Source organism: Colletes gigas, unplaced genomic scaffold (assembly GCF_013123115.1).
Source record: "Colletes gigas isolate AHSC1104 unplaced genomic scaffold, ASM1312311v1 Colletes_gigas_Sc00018, whole genome shotgun sequence".
NCBI classification, from domain to species: domain Eukaryota; kingdom Metazoa; phylum Arthropoda; class Insecta; order Hymenoptera; family Colletidae; genus Colletes; species Colletes gigas.
This window is the reverse complement of record NW_025106647.1, coordinates 2,585,380-2,606,524: the sequence shown is the minus strand read 5'-3', so window position 1 is coordinate 2,606,524 and position 21,145 is coordinate 2,585,380. Positions and strand designations below refer to the sequence as shown.

At 39.0% G+C, this 21,145-nt stretch overlaps 3 protein-coding genes across 3 annotated transcripts; 1 reads left to right on the top strand and 2 right to left on the bottom strand.

Moving 5' to 3' along the window:
• Positions 1-1,437: 1,437 nt before the first annotated feature.
• Positions 1,438-6,372, bottom strand: LOC122400450 (popeye domain-containing protein 3-like). Its single transcript, XM_043401930.1, has 7 exons — positions 6,299-6,372; positions 6,080-6,214; positions 5,461-5,642; positions 3,614-3,853; positions 2,790-2,942; positions 2,471-2,615; positions 1,438-2,162 (listed from the first exon to the last, which is right to left on the bottom strand). Exons 1-7 carry the CDS (start codon positions 6,351-6,353, stop codon positions 1,990-1,992), a joined length of 1,083 nt encoding a protein of 360 aa, XP_043257865.1. The 5' UTR covers positions 6,354-6,372; the 3' UTR covers positions 1,438-1,989.
• A 1,009-nt stretch (positions 6,373-7,381) lies between these two features.
• LOC122400478 lies at positions 7,382-7,945 on the bottom strand. Its single transcript, XM_043401972.1, has one exon. The coding sequence runs from the start codon at positions 7,913-7,915 to the stop codon at positions 7,469-7,471; it is 447 nt and encodes a 148-aa protein (XP_043257907.1). The 5' UTR covers positions 7,916-7,945; the 3' UTR covers positions 7,382-7,468.
• Positions 7,946-13,025: 5,080 nt separating this feature from the next.
• Positions 13,026-16,652, top strand: LOC122400525. The gene has a single exon (XM_043402048.1). The coding sequence runs from the start codon at positions 13,026-13,028 to the stop codon at positions 16,650-16,652; it is 3,627 nt and encodes a 1,208-aa protein (XP_043257983.1).
• Positions 16,653-21,145: the final 4,493 nt, after the last annotated feature.

The window sequence follows — 21,145 nt, the reverse complement described above, 5'->3', positions numbered from 1 at the left end:
ATATTTAGGCTGTCGACTGTTTCATTTTTCCTCGATATAAATTTTCCAAATTAAAATACCTCTGCAATGCTACTTTTCACGAAAATTATATGTTTCTCACTTAAAGATTCCTAATCTAGTTAATATATTCATTTACCCTATTTACATAGGGTATCGTATTATTAAAAATGTTTATACTTGCTGTAAGTGTCGACTGTCTTCAAACAAGATATGTTCACTATAAGCCTAGCAATTTGTAGCGGGTAGTAATTATATTTATTAATTGACAGAGCAAAAACAAATTCACTTAGCACAAGTATAAGATGAGTACAAATATAAAATAAATGTAAACTCAGTAGCAGGTACGTACGACGAGTATAAATTATTTTCTAAACTATAGATCAATATTTCTATACTTCGACTTTGAATAATTGTGCAAACTGATTTGTACACAATTCCCGATGCAATTGTTTTTTAATAATTTGTTCGACACAAATGTGAATACGTCAAACATAATATTAATGGCACAACATTACCAACTGTGTTTATTTAAATAAACACGTAACAGCCCCTTTTAGAATAAATTTAACGTCATGTAATGAGACATGTAATTCAAGTGAAATTACATTCGTGTTTACGACATGTATTAAATTTGATTCTGATTTTTGTTTCTTTAAAATATACAGTGAATCATAAAGGTAGACGTATTGCATTGTTTGTAAAATTTAAGAGATTATTTTTTTTAAAATAAATCTTATGTGATCCTTATTAATAAATTTAATATATACTATCGTAATTCGTATTTTCGAAAAATACCAATTCAATACAATACAAATATAATATAAAAGTGAAATATACCAGGCAATTAGTTTACAATAAACTATATCATTTGATAAGTGTAACTGGATCTAGAAATAGCATAACAAAATATGGCTATATTCATTATATTCAGTATCCATTGTACGGAAGCTGTCTTTTTTTTATATTTTATCAACCATCTAAAGTTAGAAATTTAAGGACTACGAATACTTATGATCCACTGTAACCCATAGGCCATAAAAATTATTTAGAAAACAGTTACCACGTGGTGACTAATAGAACATTCTTTTTATATAAATAAAGTTAACTTCGAGACCTTATTTAATAATTTCATCGGCGACACAATCGTTCTTGCCATAGAACTCTCTTTTTCGAAGTGAATTAATATGATACGAATAATTTTTTCTACATCATTAAACCTTGACAATCGCATCAGTTATTTTCGAACATGCTGTCTCGCTGCTCGTGGATAGTGAGCCTACTCAAAGAATTCAATTCTGGCGACAGTTCCGGCACTCGTTACCAGAGGGTTACGCTCTCAACGCTTCTCTCACAAGTGCTCGAGTAACCACCTATTTTTATATATACACTCCTCGACTGACCATTAAATGTCCAAGGCAGGGCCTTTCCTTCCCCTATCTCAGTTTTTCCTACAACAGCCACAAATTATACCTAATAATTAAAACAATCGAGCACCCCGCATGACTAGTATAAAAACCTTAAACTCGAAAGGAAATCGTGTATAACAATACGGGAACAATACCGTCGATATTTTATAAATAACAATCGACGTAGACTTTCTCACACACTCTTTGGAAAAGTATTTGCATCTATACAATTTATATCCACCCAACAACAAAAGCACCAACTACTGTCAATTTCGAGTTTCTAGCACCTTTCAATGTTCTCCCATGGATCAGGATACGATCTAAATTTCTCTGCGTCACTATAATCGACACAGGTGACGATTTTTTCATCATTCAGAATCACTAAACTATGAACATCCACAAAGTATTAGGTTCCAGTCATCGTTAAGTCTTTCGTCACAAGCATCCAGGTAACCTTTAAGGATTGAAGTCCGAGTTAAAAACATTAGAGTCTTATTATTAAATATGCGAAAGCATATTGTAAACGTCGACACTAGTCGCTATCACTTTCGTAAAAAGTGTCAGGCGTTAACGAGGCCTCCTGCTATTCTTCGTCCACTATTTCACAGCTGTGGTACTTGCTGGAGGAGTCCAGCCAGCTTTCGACGCCACTGGAAGCCAAATCGTCGCAAGAGGGCATTTCCGGTAGAGGTTCCATGTTCGGTGCTCCTTTCTTTGACAGATTGTTCACTGGACGGTCCTTCAAATTCGTGGACACTGTAGCAAAGATTAATCGAGAAGATTAGTTTGGACATCTCTACATCGACTCAGTTTCGTTTAATTTTTTTTTTAACGACTTTATTACATGGTATATAAGAAGAAGAAAATATATAAATTGCACTAATAATATATACACTGAATAAGTTTAACTTAAAAACTAAAAAAATGATATTGCTGTCATGGAATTGCGAGACTATATTAATGTAGAAATTAAATTGAGAATGAAAGTTTTAAGAATTATTTTACACGAGCATACATTTAAAAAAATTATTAGTAGCTTTGCTGAATAGAATTATTTATATTACCATTGTCAGAGGACAAGGAGGACTCTTTTCTACGAATCAGTGCTTGTCTGGATGTCCTCGGACTCCTGTATTCGCCGCTTATACTTAATCCTGCGCTAATGGTGGGAAGTCTGATATCAAGATGCGATCCTTTGTCTGTAACAATCTGACCAAACATCAAATAAGACCAAATTTTGTAATCTAAAATATTTTCAGATTTAAAAGAATAAAGTAATTCTTAACGTTTTCTCCTAAATTACACTGGCAATTGTCGATGGAGAAGTTTTGTCGAGAGTATTAAATACTTCCATGCAACATGTTTATTTTGAATAGTCCTTACCTTATTATTCATAGCATACAATTTGGTGGCTATGTCCCTCGCGACCAGTGTCGTTAAAACTGTAGCAAGATATGCCTCCTTGACAAGAAGATACTCCAATGCAGTTCTCTGCCAATACAAATATCTGCATGAGCTTGCCGCAACAATCGATACCTGAAACAAACATAAATTACAGAAATATATTTAATAATACGCTTGGAAACATGTTTAAAAAATTACTAACATAAAGAGAATGTAGAACTGTTCGTTACAAATATGCGGAAGTTAATAAAATTTGTGAAATATTAAATTGAGAACAATTTTCTTTGTTAGAGAAAGAAGGACTAAATGAAAGTTGCTATATTGAAAATGTAAAAATAATGTTGAGTGCCTAACAATTTCAAAAATTGTTCAAAACAATTTTTCAAATTATAAAAATCGAGTGGAAGATAATTGAAAAATAATAAATATTATTGATATTGAGGTCCCATTGTACACTATATGGAAATTTACTGTCTGAAACTGAAAAGTTGGCACTTGGATTGTCATAAGAGCAACAGAGTTTGAAGTCCTTCTGAAACCTTCATCTTTAGATACTTGTACATCACTCTGTTCGACTAATAAGAAGAACACGTGTTTATATCGAGATCAATCAAATTGACAATTTTTTCAGGTACCACCATTTCAGCTGTACACAGTACATGACTCTGCCAATGTGGCCTGGAAAATTGGTATTTAAGATTTAGATTCATACAGATAAATTGTGATGTAACTTTCAAACCCAGTTGTTAATAAACTTTGTCAATATTCCAAAATTCAACAAACGCAAGTGGTCATGTACTTACTTTAAATTTATCGTCGACGGAGGCTCTAGAACTTTCGAATTCTGGCGAGTCCAAAAACTCACAGGGCAGTATAGGATGCAAAAAATTGGAATCGCTGAGAACGTTCACCTTGCCGCTGAGCAACAATCCCAATCTGTCGGTTCGAGTCAAGTTTTGCATTGCATATGCCTCGCCAGCATGTAGTGACATTATCGAAGCAAATTCCGGGGACACCAGTCTTTTAAATTGCAATCGGGACACCTATTTTATCAACAGAAAAAGTAAATAATATTATCTACATCTCAGCGTAAATTAAAGGCTCAGAATTATCATAACAATTTTATTCGTTTATTTTTTTTGTTTATATTCTTGTATGTACAAAATATTTCCACTATTTTTATATGTTTACGTGCTTAATTTTGTGCGAACTGTTTAGAGGGATACGCTTGGAGGCTCCAATATGAGATATCCGCCAGATGAAGTCTTTGGTCTGCTGATTCGTGTTCGGGGTTCTTCTCAGTGTTGCTTGTTTGATTTTTTGACTCAATCTGCTTTCTGGACCAAGGTCGCCCAAAGAGCTAACCTCGCCATGGACGTTCCCAAGACCATGGGAGGAAGTATCAGTCGCTGATTGGTCTTGCATTACTAATACGCCGGCCAATCATTTTGGCGGCGAAGTTGGTCGGTGGGAGGCAGTATGTAACGGTGATTTTTAATCATTTTTGCGGGCCCGGATTTTCCCGTGAAGAGGCTACGGGCCCAGGTCATCGCTTGGTGCCCAGATATTTCGCGCGGTACCTGAGTCTGGTCATAAAACATCTGGCACCGGTCATCGATGTTATTGCAGGTAGTAAAGTCATAGAGCGACTGGATTTGGAGGGCCATGCAGATTTGAAGTGAACTTACTAATTAAATAGCCGCCTTAGGGGCACTAGGTTATAAGCAAAAACCTTGATTGTTTATGAAAGGTGTGACTCTATATCCGCTGGCTTTATGAATTTACTGTTACGCTGCAACAGCATATATTTTGAAGCATGTTTAAAAATTTTGCAATACAGTAAAATGTATCAACGAGATAAATGTTACCGTAAATACAAAAGAAAACTATAACATCCTTACAAATCTTTAGATAACTTTGCGGATTAAAGACACGAGAAGAGATTTTTATTATAATATAAAAACATTACAAACCAAATTATCAACATAAATTGATTACAGTTTGATTTCATTACAATTGATTGCAATTATTTATAAACTAATATCTTTACTTATTTCTTTACTAATATCTTTAATACATATATGTATTACTTTTAATCTTCAGTTTTCAAATAAATAGAAAGAGTAATTTTAATCACACGTTTTTTATTTAGAAATAAGAAGAAATTTTAAATTATTCTTTATATTCATTCGGTCTTGCTATTTTACAATGTACTCAAAACTCTCTAGACACTACATCGTAATTATATGTATATGTATTTGATGATCTAATTTATTTTTATTCACGCACACACACAAATAAATAAAATAAAAATAAATTAAAAATTTAAACAAAAATATATATATATATAATATTTCATCAGACAAATATTTTACAAATTATTGATAAAATTTTGGTCAGCTTGAGTATAATTTAAAGTGTAAAATACATTATTTGGATTTTGTTGTTTATCCCAACTTTTGATACATTATAAAACATACATAATTAATTCAATTACGTTTGTTTTAATTAGCTTAATAATATAAAATACCTTTTTATAGTGGCAGTTTCTAGACATTTATATACCGTTTGTAAAGTAATCTGATATCCAAATTAAAAAGGGTACATCGACTTTTTCAAAAGTGGATTATAAACTAAGGAAAACACTTACTTTAAACGGGTAGAAAAGAGTGTGGTATGCCTCCTCTAATTCAGGATCGAATCGAACAGGTCTCATTTGATAGACTATGTACACCAACTGTCCAATGTTCAGCACCAAGAAACTGAAGTTCCAGGAGAATATATCTGGTGCACATATGACGTGCCAAGCCCAGCCAGACAACAACATGAATCCTCAAAAAGAAACATTACATCGATACTTAAAACGAGACAATCAATATTTGTAATTTTCCCTGGTATCAGTTTGCATTAAATTTCACGAAATAAATGGTTTTACGATATATACAAAATTTAACACAAAACCTCTTATTTAAAGAAATATCGTATCACTTATAATTTTAAATAATAAAAAAATAAAAAGAAGTCAGCAATTCGTCCTTAAAAAGTTCTGTCAGATTTCAATGTTTACTTTCACTCAAAGTCTTTTCTTTCTTCAAAGTTACTTTGAAAAAATTGTATTTAAAAATGCACAAGATTTTTTTTTAATTCAAGCAATTTTAGAAGTTACCAAGCTTTAAATACATACATAATATTTTACCTATCATTTTGAAACACGTGTATGTGACTAACACAGAATATCAGTAGTCTTATTTTATATTTAACCAACTCACCAATGATAAGGACGGAGTGCATAAACAGTATCCCTTTTCTCGAGGATGGCGCCGAGTACGACAGCATGAAACAAAAGTTCGCCAGTTGGAACAGTATGTGTTGCGGTTGCTGCCACAAGCATAGTGCCGTGTTGCCTAAAGGTAGCAACAGAGATTCATAAAATTAACTCGACTGCAACATTTCAAATAAATTTAACAAAAAAGAAAACTAATGTTTACCTATTGCTGTGATGTTGTACGAGGGGAGGGGATCGTGTCCGAGTCCAGGACTCATGTTGACTCTGTCGATGGCTGGTGCAAAAAGGGAAAGAAAGGAAGATGTCTTGGAAGCTACTTAGTATCCATGCTCACTGGTTTGTTTTGGTCAAATTTGTCTCCATTCTTGTGGAAGGGTGCGGCGTACGCTCTACACGGGGCGCTTGCGCCAGGGTTTAGGATCGATTCTCCATCCGTGTTGATGATGCAGGTTCGCGAAGCAGTTGCATACACGGCGGTAGCTTCGAAACTAACGTCAGACGTATCCCTATGGGTAAATCCTTTGAGTCAGGAATCAGCATCGTCCTGATCACTTCAGCACAGGTAATCGTTACTTATACGATCTTCTTGTACACTTCTTCGTGCTTTAGCTGTGGCATTTTGCAGATGATTGGTACTATGAGGCTTGCAAGTGTTCAGCCACCTTCGTGACAGTTGTTAAGTGTCTGAAAACAGAGTTTACTACGATACCCCAGATGGCAATTCAGGGACGGAAAATATTTTGAGAGGGTCACCAACGTTACCAAAGGGACGAAGGTTTTAAAAATCTTTGGAAGAGACATCGAAGCTGAACCATTATGGACATCAAAATGTGAGATTTATACAGGGTGTTTTGTTATTTGAAGTTGAACGGGTGATTTTTACTTCCGATGACAAGTTGAATACATTATAGTCGTCATAATTTAGTAATATTTTAATCATCTGAAATGTGCTTCTCAGAAGTCATAATATTATTTTGACTAGCTCAAATATTCAAAAAATTATATTTTCAGCAAAGGCAAAGTACGTTTTAAATTGTCAGCAATTAAGAGAACACACAATTTTAATTAATCAATATAATTGCGGTGTTTATACAGAATTATTGATCTGATGTCACAAGGTTTAAACCCTCCTGTCATTTTTTATAATTAAAATTACAATCGTATATTTAAGTATTGCTATTATTATTGCATTTCGATAAATTCAATTCTTCCTATAGAAACCAAGTGCGTCAAATTATAATTAACTCTACTCAACACTACTCAACAAATCACTCCTATACAAATTTAATGCTAAAGTTTTAAAGTTCAATTTTAGTTTAAAATTCACTGCTAAGCATGCACGAGCAGGTATGTCACAATAAAATTTATTATACTACATTCTAATACATCCGTTGGATCTTATTCTAACATTAGATCTTACCTCACCGCGTGTTGGAAGATTCCTAAGACGTTGAGCTCTTCCAAACACGACTGCAACTTCGACCCTAGCTCGAGGCACGTTTCTGAGCATCATCTTCGTTTCAGGTAGCTTTCTTGGTACGTCTAGCCTCCATTGAGCAGTCGAAAGTTCTCCTAAAAAGGCTCTTCTCATTTCCTTCCTGTTACGTCGCTGGTAACGTCTTGCAGTTTGTCGTAGTCTCTTGTCAGAGCTACAAACATTCAGCCACTTGCTTGATACTTGAGCAACACTCAGCAGAGACTCAGGATCCAACTTGCGTAGAATTAACTGCGACACCTCCAATGGCAGTTCAGAGATGAAATCTACCTTGGCGGGTTGCAGCAATCCAATAACGCGAAGAAAGGACTTGAAGAACTCCATGTTGTCACTGTTATCGCAGACACTCGAATAATGCACCTCTGAAAAATTTGGGGTATATATACCCCAGGTCACGGTTGACTGCATGTTCCGGATCGGTGGTTCGGCCACTCACGTTCGAGAAGAAGCAAGGGTCGGTTCTGGACCGATGGTTCCGCCAATCACGTTCGAGAATAAATAAACGTTCACTTTCTGCATGTAACATACCACAAAGAATTGTAATATTGAGTAACTCAGAAAATGAGAAACTTGTAACTAAATTACGAATGTTTATGCATTTATGGGAAATTTTTAATTCTCAAAAAACTACAGAAACTAATTAATATGCAAAAATTTAAGAAATACTAAATCATAGGACTTATTACAGTTAGGGGTTAAGACAACCCTCTACAAAGGGTACATTTCAATTCTATTAATAAAAATATAAATTTGCATAAAAATCCACGGTCTACTTATAACTTATTTTAAGAATTTATGAATAGTAATGAATTTCCATCTCCGGATGGCATCATCTGTAGAATCTAAGAATGATAAAAAATAGGAAGGAAGATGGATCGAAGTTGCATTTGTTGTTCAATTAGTACGTGTGCGATCCCAGTCTAGAAAATATAAAAACTCTTTCTAAAAATTACCTCTGTAGAAAATAATATTCTAAGATAATGACTTCACTTATCGCTTTGTACGTTAAATAACTCAAGTCTTAAATACTTGCATTGATATGTGTTATAGGCAAAGGCAAAGTCTAATCAAGAAAACTATATATTTACGACGACCATGGGAAAACGAAAACGATAAACATATAATATAAAGATATACGTTTTACTTCCATTAACTTTTTCAAATGCAGTATCAAGCACTTACAGACTACCTTCGAAATAAGAAATATTTTGTAAAAGAAGAAAAAGAATTCTTGAAGGATGTAGGTGAAATCTATTTAAATAAAATAAAGTAATATAATATTCACATTTCAATATAGTATTAATGACATCAACATAAGCAATTGATGCAATTTCTTTAAAAAATGAATTGCTTATAAATATTTATATAACCTGTCTTTAACTAGGGTCGAAAATAGTGACTTTAGCTCTCTGAATAACACAAATTTAGTATAAGTATTTTACCGATCAAGTCTCTAAAATAGTATCAATTTCATTCCGAACACGTTTCTTTCAACTAGTTATTCCAATAATGTTCTAAAAAACACATTGAAAAGTATTGAAAATGAGTAGTTATGTGGCGCCGCCTCCCATGTTCGCCACCAGAGGAGTCGCGCTCTCACAAGCGCTCGTCCGACCCCTCAGTTGCTATACATACAGGGTGTCCCCTCTAAAGTGTGACAGTCGCGATACTATTGATGATACGAAAATTTTGTTTATATTATTAGTTTCAAAGATACGATGGTGAAGTTTCGTTTTTTAAATGGCACTATATATTTTTGTTTGGATCATGCGATAGCGTTTTTCAATACGAATTCATTAACCTGCAATTTATTCACCCGATTATTATTAGTTTTCAAGATATAACGCTTGAAAATTGAATGATTTTCGGCGGAGACGTCTCAGTTTGAGTGGCAAGTCATAAAAGCGGTCCTATTGTTGCACTGTTTGACTCCGCCTGTTGAAACCGATAGCAAGGGTCTAGCTCGGAACGGCAGACCAGAAAAGTAAGAAACATGGAAAGTATTATCCATCACGGTCCAAGTTTTCCGCATCGAGGATGGAGTCGTTAATAATTTAGATGGTTAATACTTTCCATGTTACTGACTCTTCGGGCCTGCGGTTCCGAGCGTAGACTCTTGCTATCGGTTTCAACAGGCGGAGTCAAACAGCGTAACAATAGGACCGCTTTTATGACTTGCCACTCAAGCCGAGACGTCTCCGCCGAAAATCAGTAAATTTCCAAGCCTTTATATCTTGAAAACTAATAAAAATAGGGTAAATAAATTGCAGGTTAATGAATTCGTCTTGCAAAACACTATCGTATGATCCAAAAAAAAATGTATACTTCCGTTTAAAAAACGAAACTTCACCATCGCATCTTTGAAATTAATAACATAAATAAAATTTTTGTTTACGCCAAAATAAAGATCCTATTTTATCCTGCAATTTTTATTTAAACAATTTTTTCGTATCATCAATAGTTATTGAAGTATTGCAACTGTCACACTTTAGCGGGGACACCCTGTATACATATACATTCCTCGAACGAGTTCCCAACATCACAGTCGTCTAAGGCAGGGCCTGCTAGAAAGTCTTACTGATAATTCCACTAGCAGGACCGGACGAAACGCGCCGCCTTCTTTCCTTTTCACGCCTCCTACGAGATTCTCACGAGTTCCTAACCACAGCAAAGCAGCGCCACAGTTGTCATAACGACGTCTACTATTTTTACAATATTAATTACAACCGTATGCAACTAGTGCAAAAATATAAATTGTATAAAATTTTCATATAATTTTAATTATTATTTTAAATACTAAAATATAATATTTCTGGCCGCATTGTAACTGGTCTTCCAAATAATTTCATATAGTGAATAATATTGATATGCGGAGTACAGTGAAAACACGATAAATGGCACTACTCCGGGTTCGGTCAGGAATACTTATGGAATAGAAGAATCGTTTCTCGGATTTGATTGTAATTTTGCCGACGCATAGTGGGGCCATTGCATGCCAAACGCGACAAAAAGTGGTTTTATGCAAATATACCCACAATGAAATAATGATTTACTAATAGTTAATGGGACACATGGGCCATGATTTAGTGTGATTTTTTTTATCATTTGTCGATTTTTGATACGACTACATGATTTTGAAACGTTCAATCTTAAAATCATCCAAAATTATAATCATCGTTTATTGATGCTTTGATTCTTCATGATGAGTAATTGAATTAAATGTACTTAGTACGTATTTAAATTACGAATGAAGAATCAGATGAAGAATCATTCATAGATTCATAAATTCTTTCGTTTTCTCTTCGTAAAGGTCGTGTCGTCTATTCGTCTAATTGCCATCTTCTCTTGAAACGGGACTTCAAAGTTGCAATTTTTGTTTTCAAAATTTTCTGGTACTTCACAGAATAATTATCCTGGCTCATTAAGGACGACTCTAAAAATTCTAGTTTATTTTCAAAATCATGATTTTGATGCTGTGTCATGATGTTATAAAACTGCATCATTAAAATACACATACTCCTGATGAACCTTCGGATTAAAAAAAAAATGTCACTCTATTAAAACGAAGATTTTGCTACGAAAACTGTATTAACAAACTATATAGAAGATGAAGAAAAATGGCGGAATTCAAATATATATATCTGTACCTACCTACTTCAATTGGAAATTCCATTATTTTAACACTAAATATTTCAATCACAACATACAAGTTAGGAACGTCAAACGACAAATGCTCCAAATTCGTGATTATTTTATGCTTGTATAGCATTCGAAGCAAAAACAATGAAATGTATGCATTGTTTCCTAGTTTTTATGTATTTTTGAGAATCGTAAGAATACTCGCAATCGCCGACGCTCGCACGTGCCGAAACAGTTGATCATCTTTATATTTTTCGCAGTAGCAGCTAGTAGCAACTAATTTTTTTTTTTAAAAAAAGGTAAGGCTTCACTCTACAAAAAGCAATTAAAATGAACACTGAATCACACTGCATTCATAATTAAAAAATATAATGAAGACTAAACATGTTCAATTAGTTATAACTCAAAAAATGTTGGAGATATAACAGTGTACTTTGGTGTAATTTAAATACGTACTAAGTACATTTAATTCAATTACTCATCATTTACTTTGAAGAATCAAAGCAACAATAAACGATGATTATAATTTTGGATGATTTTAAGATTGAGAGTTTCAAAATCATGTTGTTAAGGATTCAAAAGAAACCTTAACATCGCGAGGTTTATGATACGGGCGTGACTTCTCCGCTATTTTTGAGGATTAGGCCTTCGAGACATTTTTACTTGCTAAATTACGTTACGGCCATTAAGGAAACTCCAAACTCCACACGGGACATGGAATCCTTGGAGCTTCCTTGCCTCAATAGCGATTGACGTATCGTAAACCCGCGCTGGCACACAGCTGCGGACCACCGGGGTCTCGCGGTCATTGGGTATTCCCAAAGTTAATAATAATGCAGCGTTCTCGCTCACTCCTGCATGGTCTACCTGGGCACTGGACAGCAGGGTGGGCGGGAATGTTGCAAAATGCAGGAAACGCCCTGCCAAGGTGACAACTTTGAGGATTGGCTTGACCAATCCTCCCACCGGTTCGCGCTGCGCGTTTTCGTCACCTTGGCAGGGGAAACCGAGCTTAGGTTAAGGGTAGTTTTACGTCCTAGGATTAGATTCGTTTTTCGATCGAGCCGTACAACCTCGAGCAGAGTCTCCGCGAGAATACAAAAATTCACGCGTCATCCAAAGAGCAACGGGCTCTCAGTCAGAAGCAACGGGCTTTTACCATCATCGGTTCCCAAAGTAGTTTGGGTGGTCCTTCGAGCCTACGGCGGAAAGGGAACACAGTACGGAGCTGTGTAATACGCACGGTCCGCGCACTACAGAGCACGAGGGCATAGCAGCTTCGCGGCCGAAACATTGGTCCTTCGAGCCGGATCCTTGTGAACCAGATCCTGTGAACGGCAGGTGGTGAATTTGGTTGGTAAAGTGCAGCTGAGATCAGATCATAGGGATCTCCATCCAGCAGCCAAACAACATTTCCAATAATTTGGAGCGATCAAGAAAACGGAGCCATCAGTGGACGCTGATATTGTCGTTGGGAAAGCGACACCTACAGCATCCAGGCATCGAGACGTGTCATCGGGACAACGTCACTAAGGAGCTGACCAACAGCGTGGACAGGCCACGTTGGTGCAGCAGCCGAAACGAGAGGACAAACGTGGTCATCGGGACTGGACGGGTCATCGTACATCGGCAGACAGACTTTAGATCTGTCAATTGGGAGCAACATCCGTGGGCATCGGAGCTGAACAGACACCAGGGCGGACATCGGGGCGATCAGCGTCAGAGCATCGCCGAATCAACGTACTGTAAGTCCTTTCCTTTACACATTCGACTTGCGTAGGACTGGCGGTTTAAAATGTCGACCGAAATAAGAACGTTAGTGAACGAACTGCGCATTGTGAAGGCGTCGCTCACGCGCTTAAAAAACTTCTTTGCCGAGTCAGGTACCAAGGCGTCGGTAGGGGCTCTAAAAAAACGGTTAGAGGCGAATGCGGGGCTTTACGAGAATTTCAATAATATTCAGACTAAAATCGAGCTTATCGTGATGGGTACTGATCAAGAAGCCGCGCATGAAACGGTACGGGAGCAATTCGAGTCGGTCTATTTTAATCTAATGGCGGACATAGAGGAGCATCTCGCCGCCTCGCAACCGCCTCAACACCGGGAAGCATCGGCGAGCCCCCAAACAACACAGGGGTCTTCGCAACCGGCCATAAAACTGCCGGTTATTCAGTTACCGTCGTTTGACGGCAACTACAATGGGTGGTTAAAATTCCGGGATACGTTTTTGTCATTGATACATAACAACGAGTCATTATCCGACATCCAAAAGTTCCACTATTTGGATTCCTCGTTAGAGGGCTGTGCGGCACGTATCATCCAATCGTTAGGCATCTCAGACGCCAATTATAAAATAGCGTGGGAAACGTTGAACGCACGGTTTCAAGATTCAACGGCACTATTGCGTCATCACGTGCACGCACTTTTAGACATCACTCCTGTAAGGAAGCACGCTGCAAGCGGGTTAAGGGAATTCTTGGATGACGCGAAAAATCATTTATTCGCGCTAAAATCACTCGGTGAGCCAGTTGATAAGTGGAACACACTGATTGTTCCGATGCTAGCCAGGAAGTTAGACATAGTCTCGGTTAGGGAATGGGAGAAAAGAATTACGACACCGGAGTCGATCAATTTTAGACATTTCGCGGAGTTCTTAGAGGAAAGGGCGCGATACCTCGACAATGTCAGTATTGCTGCACCGGCAGCAGCAGAAAGGGTCGAACGGCGGCCGCCCGGAGCAGGTAGCCGGTGGCCAAATAAGGTAACGGCGCACGTTGCCAATACGTACGCGCGCTGCCCGGCATGCACAGGTAACCATGCGCTACATAAGTGTTCCAAATTTCGGGAATTAACCCTGGCAGAGAAACGGGAATTAGTTCGGACCGCGCGACGATGTTACAATTGTTTAGAAGCAACCCATCAGGTACAGGACTGCACGCGGCAAAACTGTAACCGGTGTGATAAAAGGCACCACACGCTATTGCATCGCGAAGACCCAAACCCGGTTCACACTGCAAACATCGGGATCACAGAATCACCTAGTCGGCCATCAACCACTTGCGTTTCAAATATCGCGAGCGATCAGAGAGACTACACCCTATTAACAACAGCGGTCGTATACGTAAGGGATAGTCGCGGGCAGAAACATGAATGTCGGGCGTTATTAGATTCCGGGTCGCAGGCAAACTTCGTTACTCGCGACTTTTGCAAAAAATTAGGTGTAATTCCGACTCCAGTCCAAGCGACGGTCGCAGGGCTGGGCCAAATTCCAAATTCGGTTAAGGGAAGGGTCGCGGTCAAAATCTTCTCCCGATGCAATAGTTTCCGTACGGAGTTATCGTGCCTGGCTATAGAGACCATAACAGAAGACATGCCTAACGTTCCCATCAATAGGAAAAATATTCAAATACCGTCAAACATAGCTATGGCGGACCCGTATTTTGATACTTCCAAAAGGGTTGACCTGCTAATCGGGGCAGGTTTGTTTTGGAGGCTATTGTGTATCGGTCAACACAAAACCTCCGCTCAGCTAGTATGGCAGAAAACCCAGCTCGGGTGGGTACTCGGGGGAAACCTGACCTGGCCGACGGTGAGTGAGTCAGGCGTAGTTCGATGCAATCTCGTCACGAATAACGAGCTCGCGAGTAAGATAGAAGAATTTTGGAAGGTCGAAAGCCTTGAAACGCGGAAACCGGACATAGACAATTGCGAAAGTCACTTTGCGGCTACCACACGTAGAGATAAACACGGACGGTACATTGTACGGATACCATTCAAGGACACGGTTAGCAGATTAGGGAATTCCCGGGAACAAGCCGAACGGCGGCTATATTCGTTAGAAAAAAGGTTAAGCAAACAGCCGAGTTTACGTGCAGAATACGTTCAGTTCATGGAAGAGTATGAAAAATTCGGACACATGTCGCGCGTGCCTATATCCGAAATTTGCGGCGAAATGTCATATTACCTGCCGCACCACGCGGTCATAAAGGAGACAAGCACAACCACCAAGGTTAGGGTCGTGTTCGATGGGTCGGCGAAAACTTCCTCGGGCCTTTCATTAAATGATACGCAGTACGTAGGACCCACCGTCCAAAATGAATTATTTTCGATTTTAGTGAGGTTCCGACAACACCGGTACATTCTTTCCGCGGATATTGAGAAAATGTACCGTCAAATTTTGATTGATTCAAAGGATAGGCGGTTGCAAAAGATTCTATGGCGTTCCAGTCCAACCTCTCCAGTAACAACTTTCGAGTTAAACACTGTCACTTACGGGACAGCATCTGCACCATTTCTGGCAACGCGAGTCTTACGGCAAGTTGGACTTGACTGCGCCCAAACATATCCAATTATCAGTAAAATACTTATTAATGATTTTTATGTGGACGATTTGTTGACTGGAACGCAAACAATCACCGAGGCGATAAGGGTTAGAAAAGAACTTTCCGCGATTTTAGCTCAGGCGGGTTTTCAATTGCGGAAATGGGCAACAAACTGCCCGTCCATTTTACGGTCAGAAGCAGATACACCGACCGATAAGGAGTTTCATACGGACAAGGATCCAAAGACACTCGGTCTGTTATGGTCTCCTGCAGACGATAGGCTTAGATTCTCTGTTACGGAACGTATGCATAAACGGGTTACAAAAAGGACGATCTTGTCAGAAATTGCTCAAATCTTTGATCCGTTGGGTTTAATCGGGCCAGTAATCGTACGGGCAAAAATTATAATGCAAAAATTATGGCAAGGGCAAACGGGATGGGACGAAGCAGTCTCCCAAGAATTGCATACGCAATGGGCAGAATACCGCAATGAATTAAGACAGGTAACTACCCTACAAATTCCGCGATGCGTAGTAGGAAAACGGTCTGTTCGCGTCGAACTACACGGGTTTGCGGACGCCTCGGAAAAGGCTTACGGTGCCTGCGTTTACCTGCGGTCCCAGGGTACGTCAGATAGATGGGAATCAAGGTTAGTGTGCGCAAAGTCCAGGGTCGCGCCTTTAAAATCCATATCTTTGCCGCGACTAGAGCTTTGCGGGACACTGTTGTTATCGCAATTAATGAACAAGGTCAGGTTGTCACTCACGTTACGGATTAACGAAGTGGTTTATTGGTCAGACTCTACGATCGCCTTGGCTTGGATACAAGGTCCATCAAGTCGATGGAAAACGTTCGTAGCCAATAGGGTTACAGAAATTAATGATTTAACAAGCGGACATCAATGGCACCACGTTAGATCGCAGGACAACCCTGCAGATCTGATTTCTCGCGGAACGACTCCCACATTATTGGCAGCCACTGATCTTTGGTGGTCAGGTCCATCTTGGTTGACAATGAATCAGAAACATTGGCCCCAGTCGGTGATCGAAAAAATTGTCAATGTTTCGGCCGCGAAGCTGCTATGCCCTCGTGCTCTGTAGTGCGCGGACCGTGCGTATTACACAGCTCCGTACTGTGTTCCCTTTCCGCCGTAGGCTCGAAGGACCACCCAAACTACTTTGGGAACCGATGATGGTAAAAGCCCGTTGCTTCTGACTGAGAGCCCGTTGCTCTTTGGATGACGCGTGAATTTTTGTATTCTCGCGGAGACTCTGCTCGAGGTTGTACGGCTCGATCGAAAAACGAATCTAATCCTAGGACGTAAAACTACCCTTAACCTAAGCTCGGTTTCCCCTGCCAAGGTGACGAAAACGCGCAGCGCGAACCGGTGGGAGGATTGGTCAAGCCAATCCTCAAAGTTGTCACCTTGGCAGGGCGTTTCCTGCATTTTGCAACATTCCCGCCCACCCTGCTGTCCAGTGCCCAGGTAGACCATGCAGGAGTGAGCGAGAACGCTGCATTATTATTAACTTTGGGAATACCCAATGACCGCGAGACCCCGGTGGTCCGCAGCTGTGTGCCAGCGCGGGTTTACGATACGTCAATCGCTATTGAGGCAAGGAAGCTCCAAGGATTCCATGTCCCGTGTGGAGTTTGGAGTTTCCTTAATGGCCGTAACGTAATTTAGCAAGTAAAAATGTCTCGAAGGCCTAATCCTCAAAAATAGCGGAGAAGTCACGCCCGTATCATAAACCTCGCGATGTTAAGGTTTCTTTTGAATCCTTAACATTCCGCCCACCTTGAACATTCCGCGTTCAACATCCCTGTTACTGGGAACCCTTGCCGATTGCGCGAGCGTAGACCTTAATTCAAATCCTTATGTACAATATATTATCATTACATGCTACGTGATACATAAACTATTACTATCATACTATATACATTAGTGTGTATGGCTTGTACGTCTGCCCGATGTCCTGTGAAGTTCGGTCTCCTCTATGGGTAGGACGCAAAGTTTGATAACCGGTCTCTTAAATATTCCCTGGGCAGTTTTGACCGATGCAACTCGTGTCCCGCCATCCGTTCCGTGGTGGAGTTGGATAATCCTACCCAGACTCCAACTAAGGGGTGGTAGATGGTCTTCCTTGATGAGGACCATAGTGCCAGGCGTCAGTTTGGTCGCCGGAGGCGAATGCCACTTGGTGCGCTGCTGCAATTGATGCAGGGGTTCCCAGTAACAGGGATGTTGAACGCGGAATGTTCAAGGTGGGCGGAATGTTAAGGATTCAAAAGAAACCTTAACATCGCGAGGTTTATGATACGGGCGTGACTTCTCCGCTATTTTTGAGGATTAGGCCTTCGAGACATTTTTACTTGCTAAATTACGTTACGGCCATTAAGGAAACTCCAAACTCCACACGGGACATGGAATCCTTGGAGCTTCCTTGCCTCAATAGCGATTGACGTATCGTAAACCCGCGCTGGCACACAGCTGCGGACCACCGGGGTCTCGCGGTCATTGGGTATTCCCAAAGTTAATAATAATGCAGCGTTCTCGCTCACTCCTGCATGGTCTACCTGGGCACTGGACAGCAGGGTGGGCGGGAATGTTGCAAAATGCAGGAAACGCCCTGCCAAGGTGACAACTTTGAGGATTGGCTTGACCAATCCTCCCACCGGTTCGCGCTGCGCGTTTTCGTCACCTTGGCAGGGGAAACCGAGCTTAGGTTAAGGGTAGTTTTACGTCCTAGGATTAGATTCGTTTTTCGATCGAGCCGTACAACCTCGAGCAGAGTCTCCGCGAGAATACAAAAATTCACGCGTCATCCAAAGAGCAACGGGCTCTCAGTCAGAAGCAACGGGCTTTTACCATCATCGGTTCCCAAAGTAGTTTGGGTGGTCCTTCGAGCCTACGGCGGAAAGGGAACACAGTACGGAGCTGTGTAATACGCACGGTCCGCGCACTACAGAGCACGAGGGCATAGCAGCTTCGCGGCCGAAACAATGTAGTCGTATCAAAAATCGACAAATGATAAAAAAAATCAGACTAAATCATGCCCCATGTGTACCATTAACTATTACTGAATCATTATTTCATTGTGGGTATATTTGTATAAAACCACTTTTTGCCGCGTTTGGCATGCAATGGCCCCACTGTGCGACGCCTCGAACATAGAAAAAGTCTGTAGCTAAAGAAGAAAGAGGAACTGAGAACCAGATTTATCGTCCCAGTTTAAATACCCGTTGCACATTACATTTCTGAAAATATTTCAGTTTGCACAAAATCTGAAATTGTCCAAAACGTGTTCAATCAATCGAGTGAAATGTCTCAGTGGAGTTAGGGAAAGGTATTTAATAGCACCTCCAAAACATGTACGTACTGATATCTTCGCAAGGTCAGTGGATAGAGTACATTTATCGAACAGTGGTAGCTAACGAAACCTCCTATCTCATAAGTGTTGCAGTTTCTGATCACTTATGGAACAGCGGAAGCGTTCCGTTTGAAAATAGCTACCTCTTATTCGAAAAATGTACCCAGCACCTCGATCCGTCGTTCTTTGATGTTTCCGAAGATAGAAAAGGACATCACATGAAGGATAAACAAAGAGAGAAAGTCTCTCAAGTACAATATTTAATTCAATATTATGCTAACAAATATTGACCGATTTATATCGTGTTTAGTCTCATTTCAATTAGAAAATCTCCCCCACATGATAGTAAAAATTTGATTAAAAAAAAGTAAAAAATAATAAACTTTCTTCTTGTACAGTAGTGTGGTCACACTGACAGAGACATTTGAACGAAGATGACGAAGGCAATAAATATTTTTAAAGATAGCCGCTACGACTCCGGTTACACTTCGCCTCACTGGTTCAAGGGGAATCCCCCTAATAGTGGGGATAAAAATGTATCATTTACGGAACAACTCTTAAGGACATTTATCGAGTTTTCACTTTACTACCCAATCAGTCTCAAACAAGTTACTTTTATTATTGAAATTATTAGTATATTACATTACCTACATTTGGAATAATATACATCACATAGATAAAATTAATATCCTAACAATTACAAATAATAATGATTAGTAAACAATAACAATGTAGAGCCTTGGAATGCAAAAGTAAAAATAATTTCAAATTATATTTATTATATTTATATACATACCCCATTCTCAGTAAAATTCTTACTACATCAGATTTATCAATTACAAAATATGCACACCCAATGTACATTAAATATTATCGAAAATGAAGGAGTGTTATAACGAAGAATGATACAACTGTCAAAATAAGTTTAATAATATTCTAACTAACATACCTTACTACTAGAATCTGATTACATTGCTATACTTACATCATATTAATATTAACTATGAAACATGCATTAGCAAATATGTCACAAAGAAATTTATTAATTACATCCTCATATACCTAGCATTCCGTAGAGCTAATGGGCTAGATATCTGATCCTGTCTAATAAAATTCACTCGGCGGTCAGTTCTTCCAAATACAATGGCGGCCTCGAACTTACATGGCGCATCCCTGAGAATCCTTTTCCTCTGCAGCTGCTTCTTTCGAACATCCATTTTTGGCAGTTCCGGGAAACCCTGATCTACAAAGGCTTTCATCATTCTTCTCTTGTTCCGCCGCTTATGACGTCTGGCTGACTGCCGTAAACTCTTGTCAGAGCTGCAAACGTTCAACCAGTTACGTGACACTTGCGCAACACACAACAAAGATTCAGGATCCAACTTGCGTAGAATTAACTGCGACACCTCCAATGGCAGTTCAGAGATGAAATCTACCTTGGCGGGTTGCAGCAATCCAATAACTCGAAGAAAGGACTTGAAGAACTCCATGTTGTCACTGTTATCGCAGAGACTCGAATAATGCACCTCTGAAAAATTTGGGGTATATATACCCCAGGTCACGGTTGACTGCATGTTCCGGATCGGTGGTTCGGCCAATCACGTTCGAGAAGAAGCAAGGGTCGGTTCTGGACCGATGGTTCCGCCAATCACGTTCGAGAATAAATAAACGTTCACTTTCTGCATGTAACATACCACAAAGAATTGTAATATTGAGTAACTCAGAAAATGAGAAACTTGTAACTAAATTACGAATGTTTATGCATTTATGGGAAATTTTTAATTCTCAAAAAACTACAGAAACTAATTAATATGCAAAAATTTAAGAAATACTAAATCATAGGACTTATTATAGTTAGGGGTTAAGACAACCCTCTACAAAGGGTACATTTCAATTCTATTAATAAAAATATAAATTTGCATAAAAATCCACGGTCTACTTATAACTTATTTTAAGAATTTATGAATAGTAATGAATTTCCATCTCCGGATGGCATCATCTGTAGAATCTAAGAATGATAAAAAATAGGAAGGAAGATGGATCGAAGTTGCATTTGTTGTTCAATTAGTTCGTGTGCGATCCCAGTCTAGAAAATATAAAAACTCTTTCTAAAAATTACCTCTGTAGAAAATAATATTCTAAGATAATGACTTCACTTATCGCTTTGTACGTTAAATAACTCAAGTCTTAAATACTTGCATTGATATGTGTTATAGGCAAAG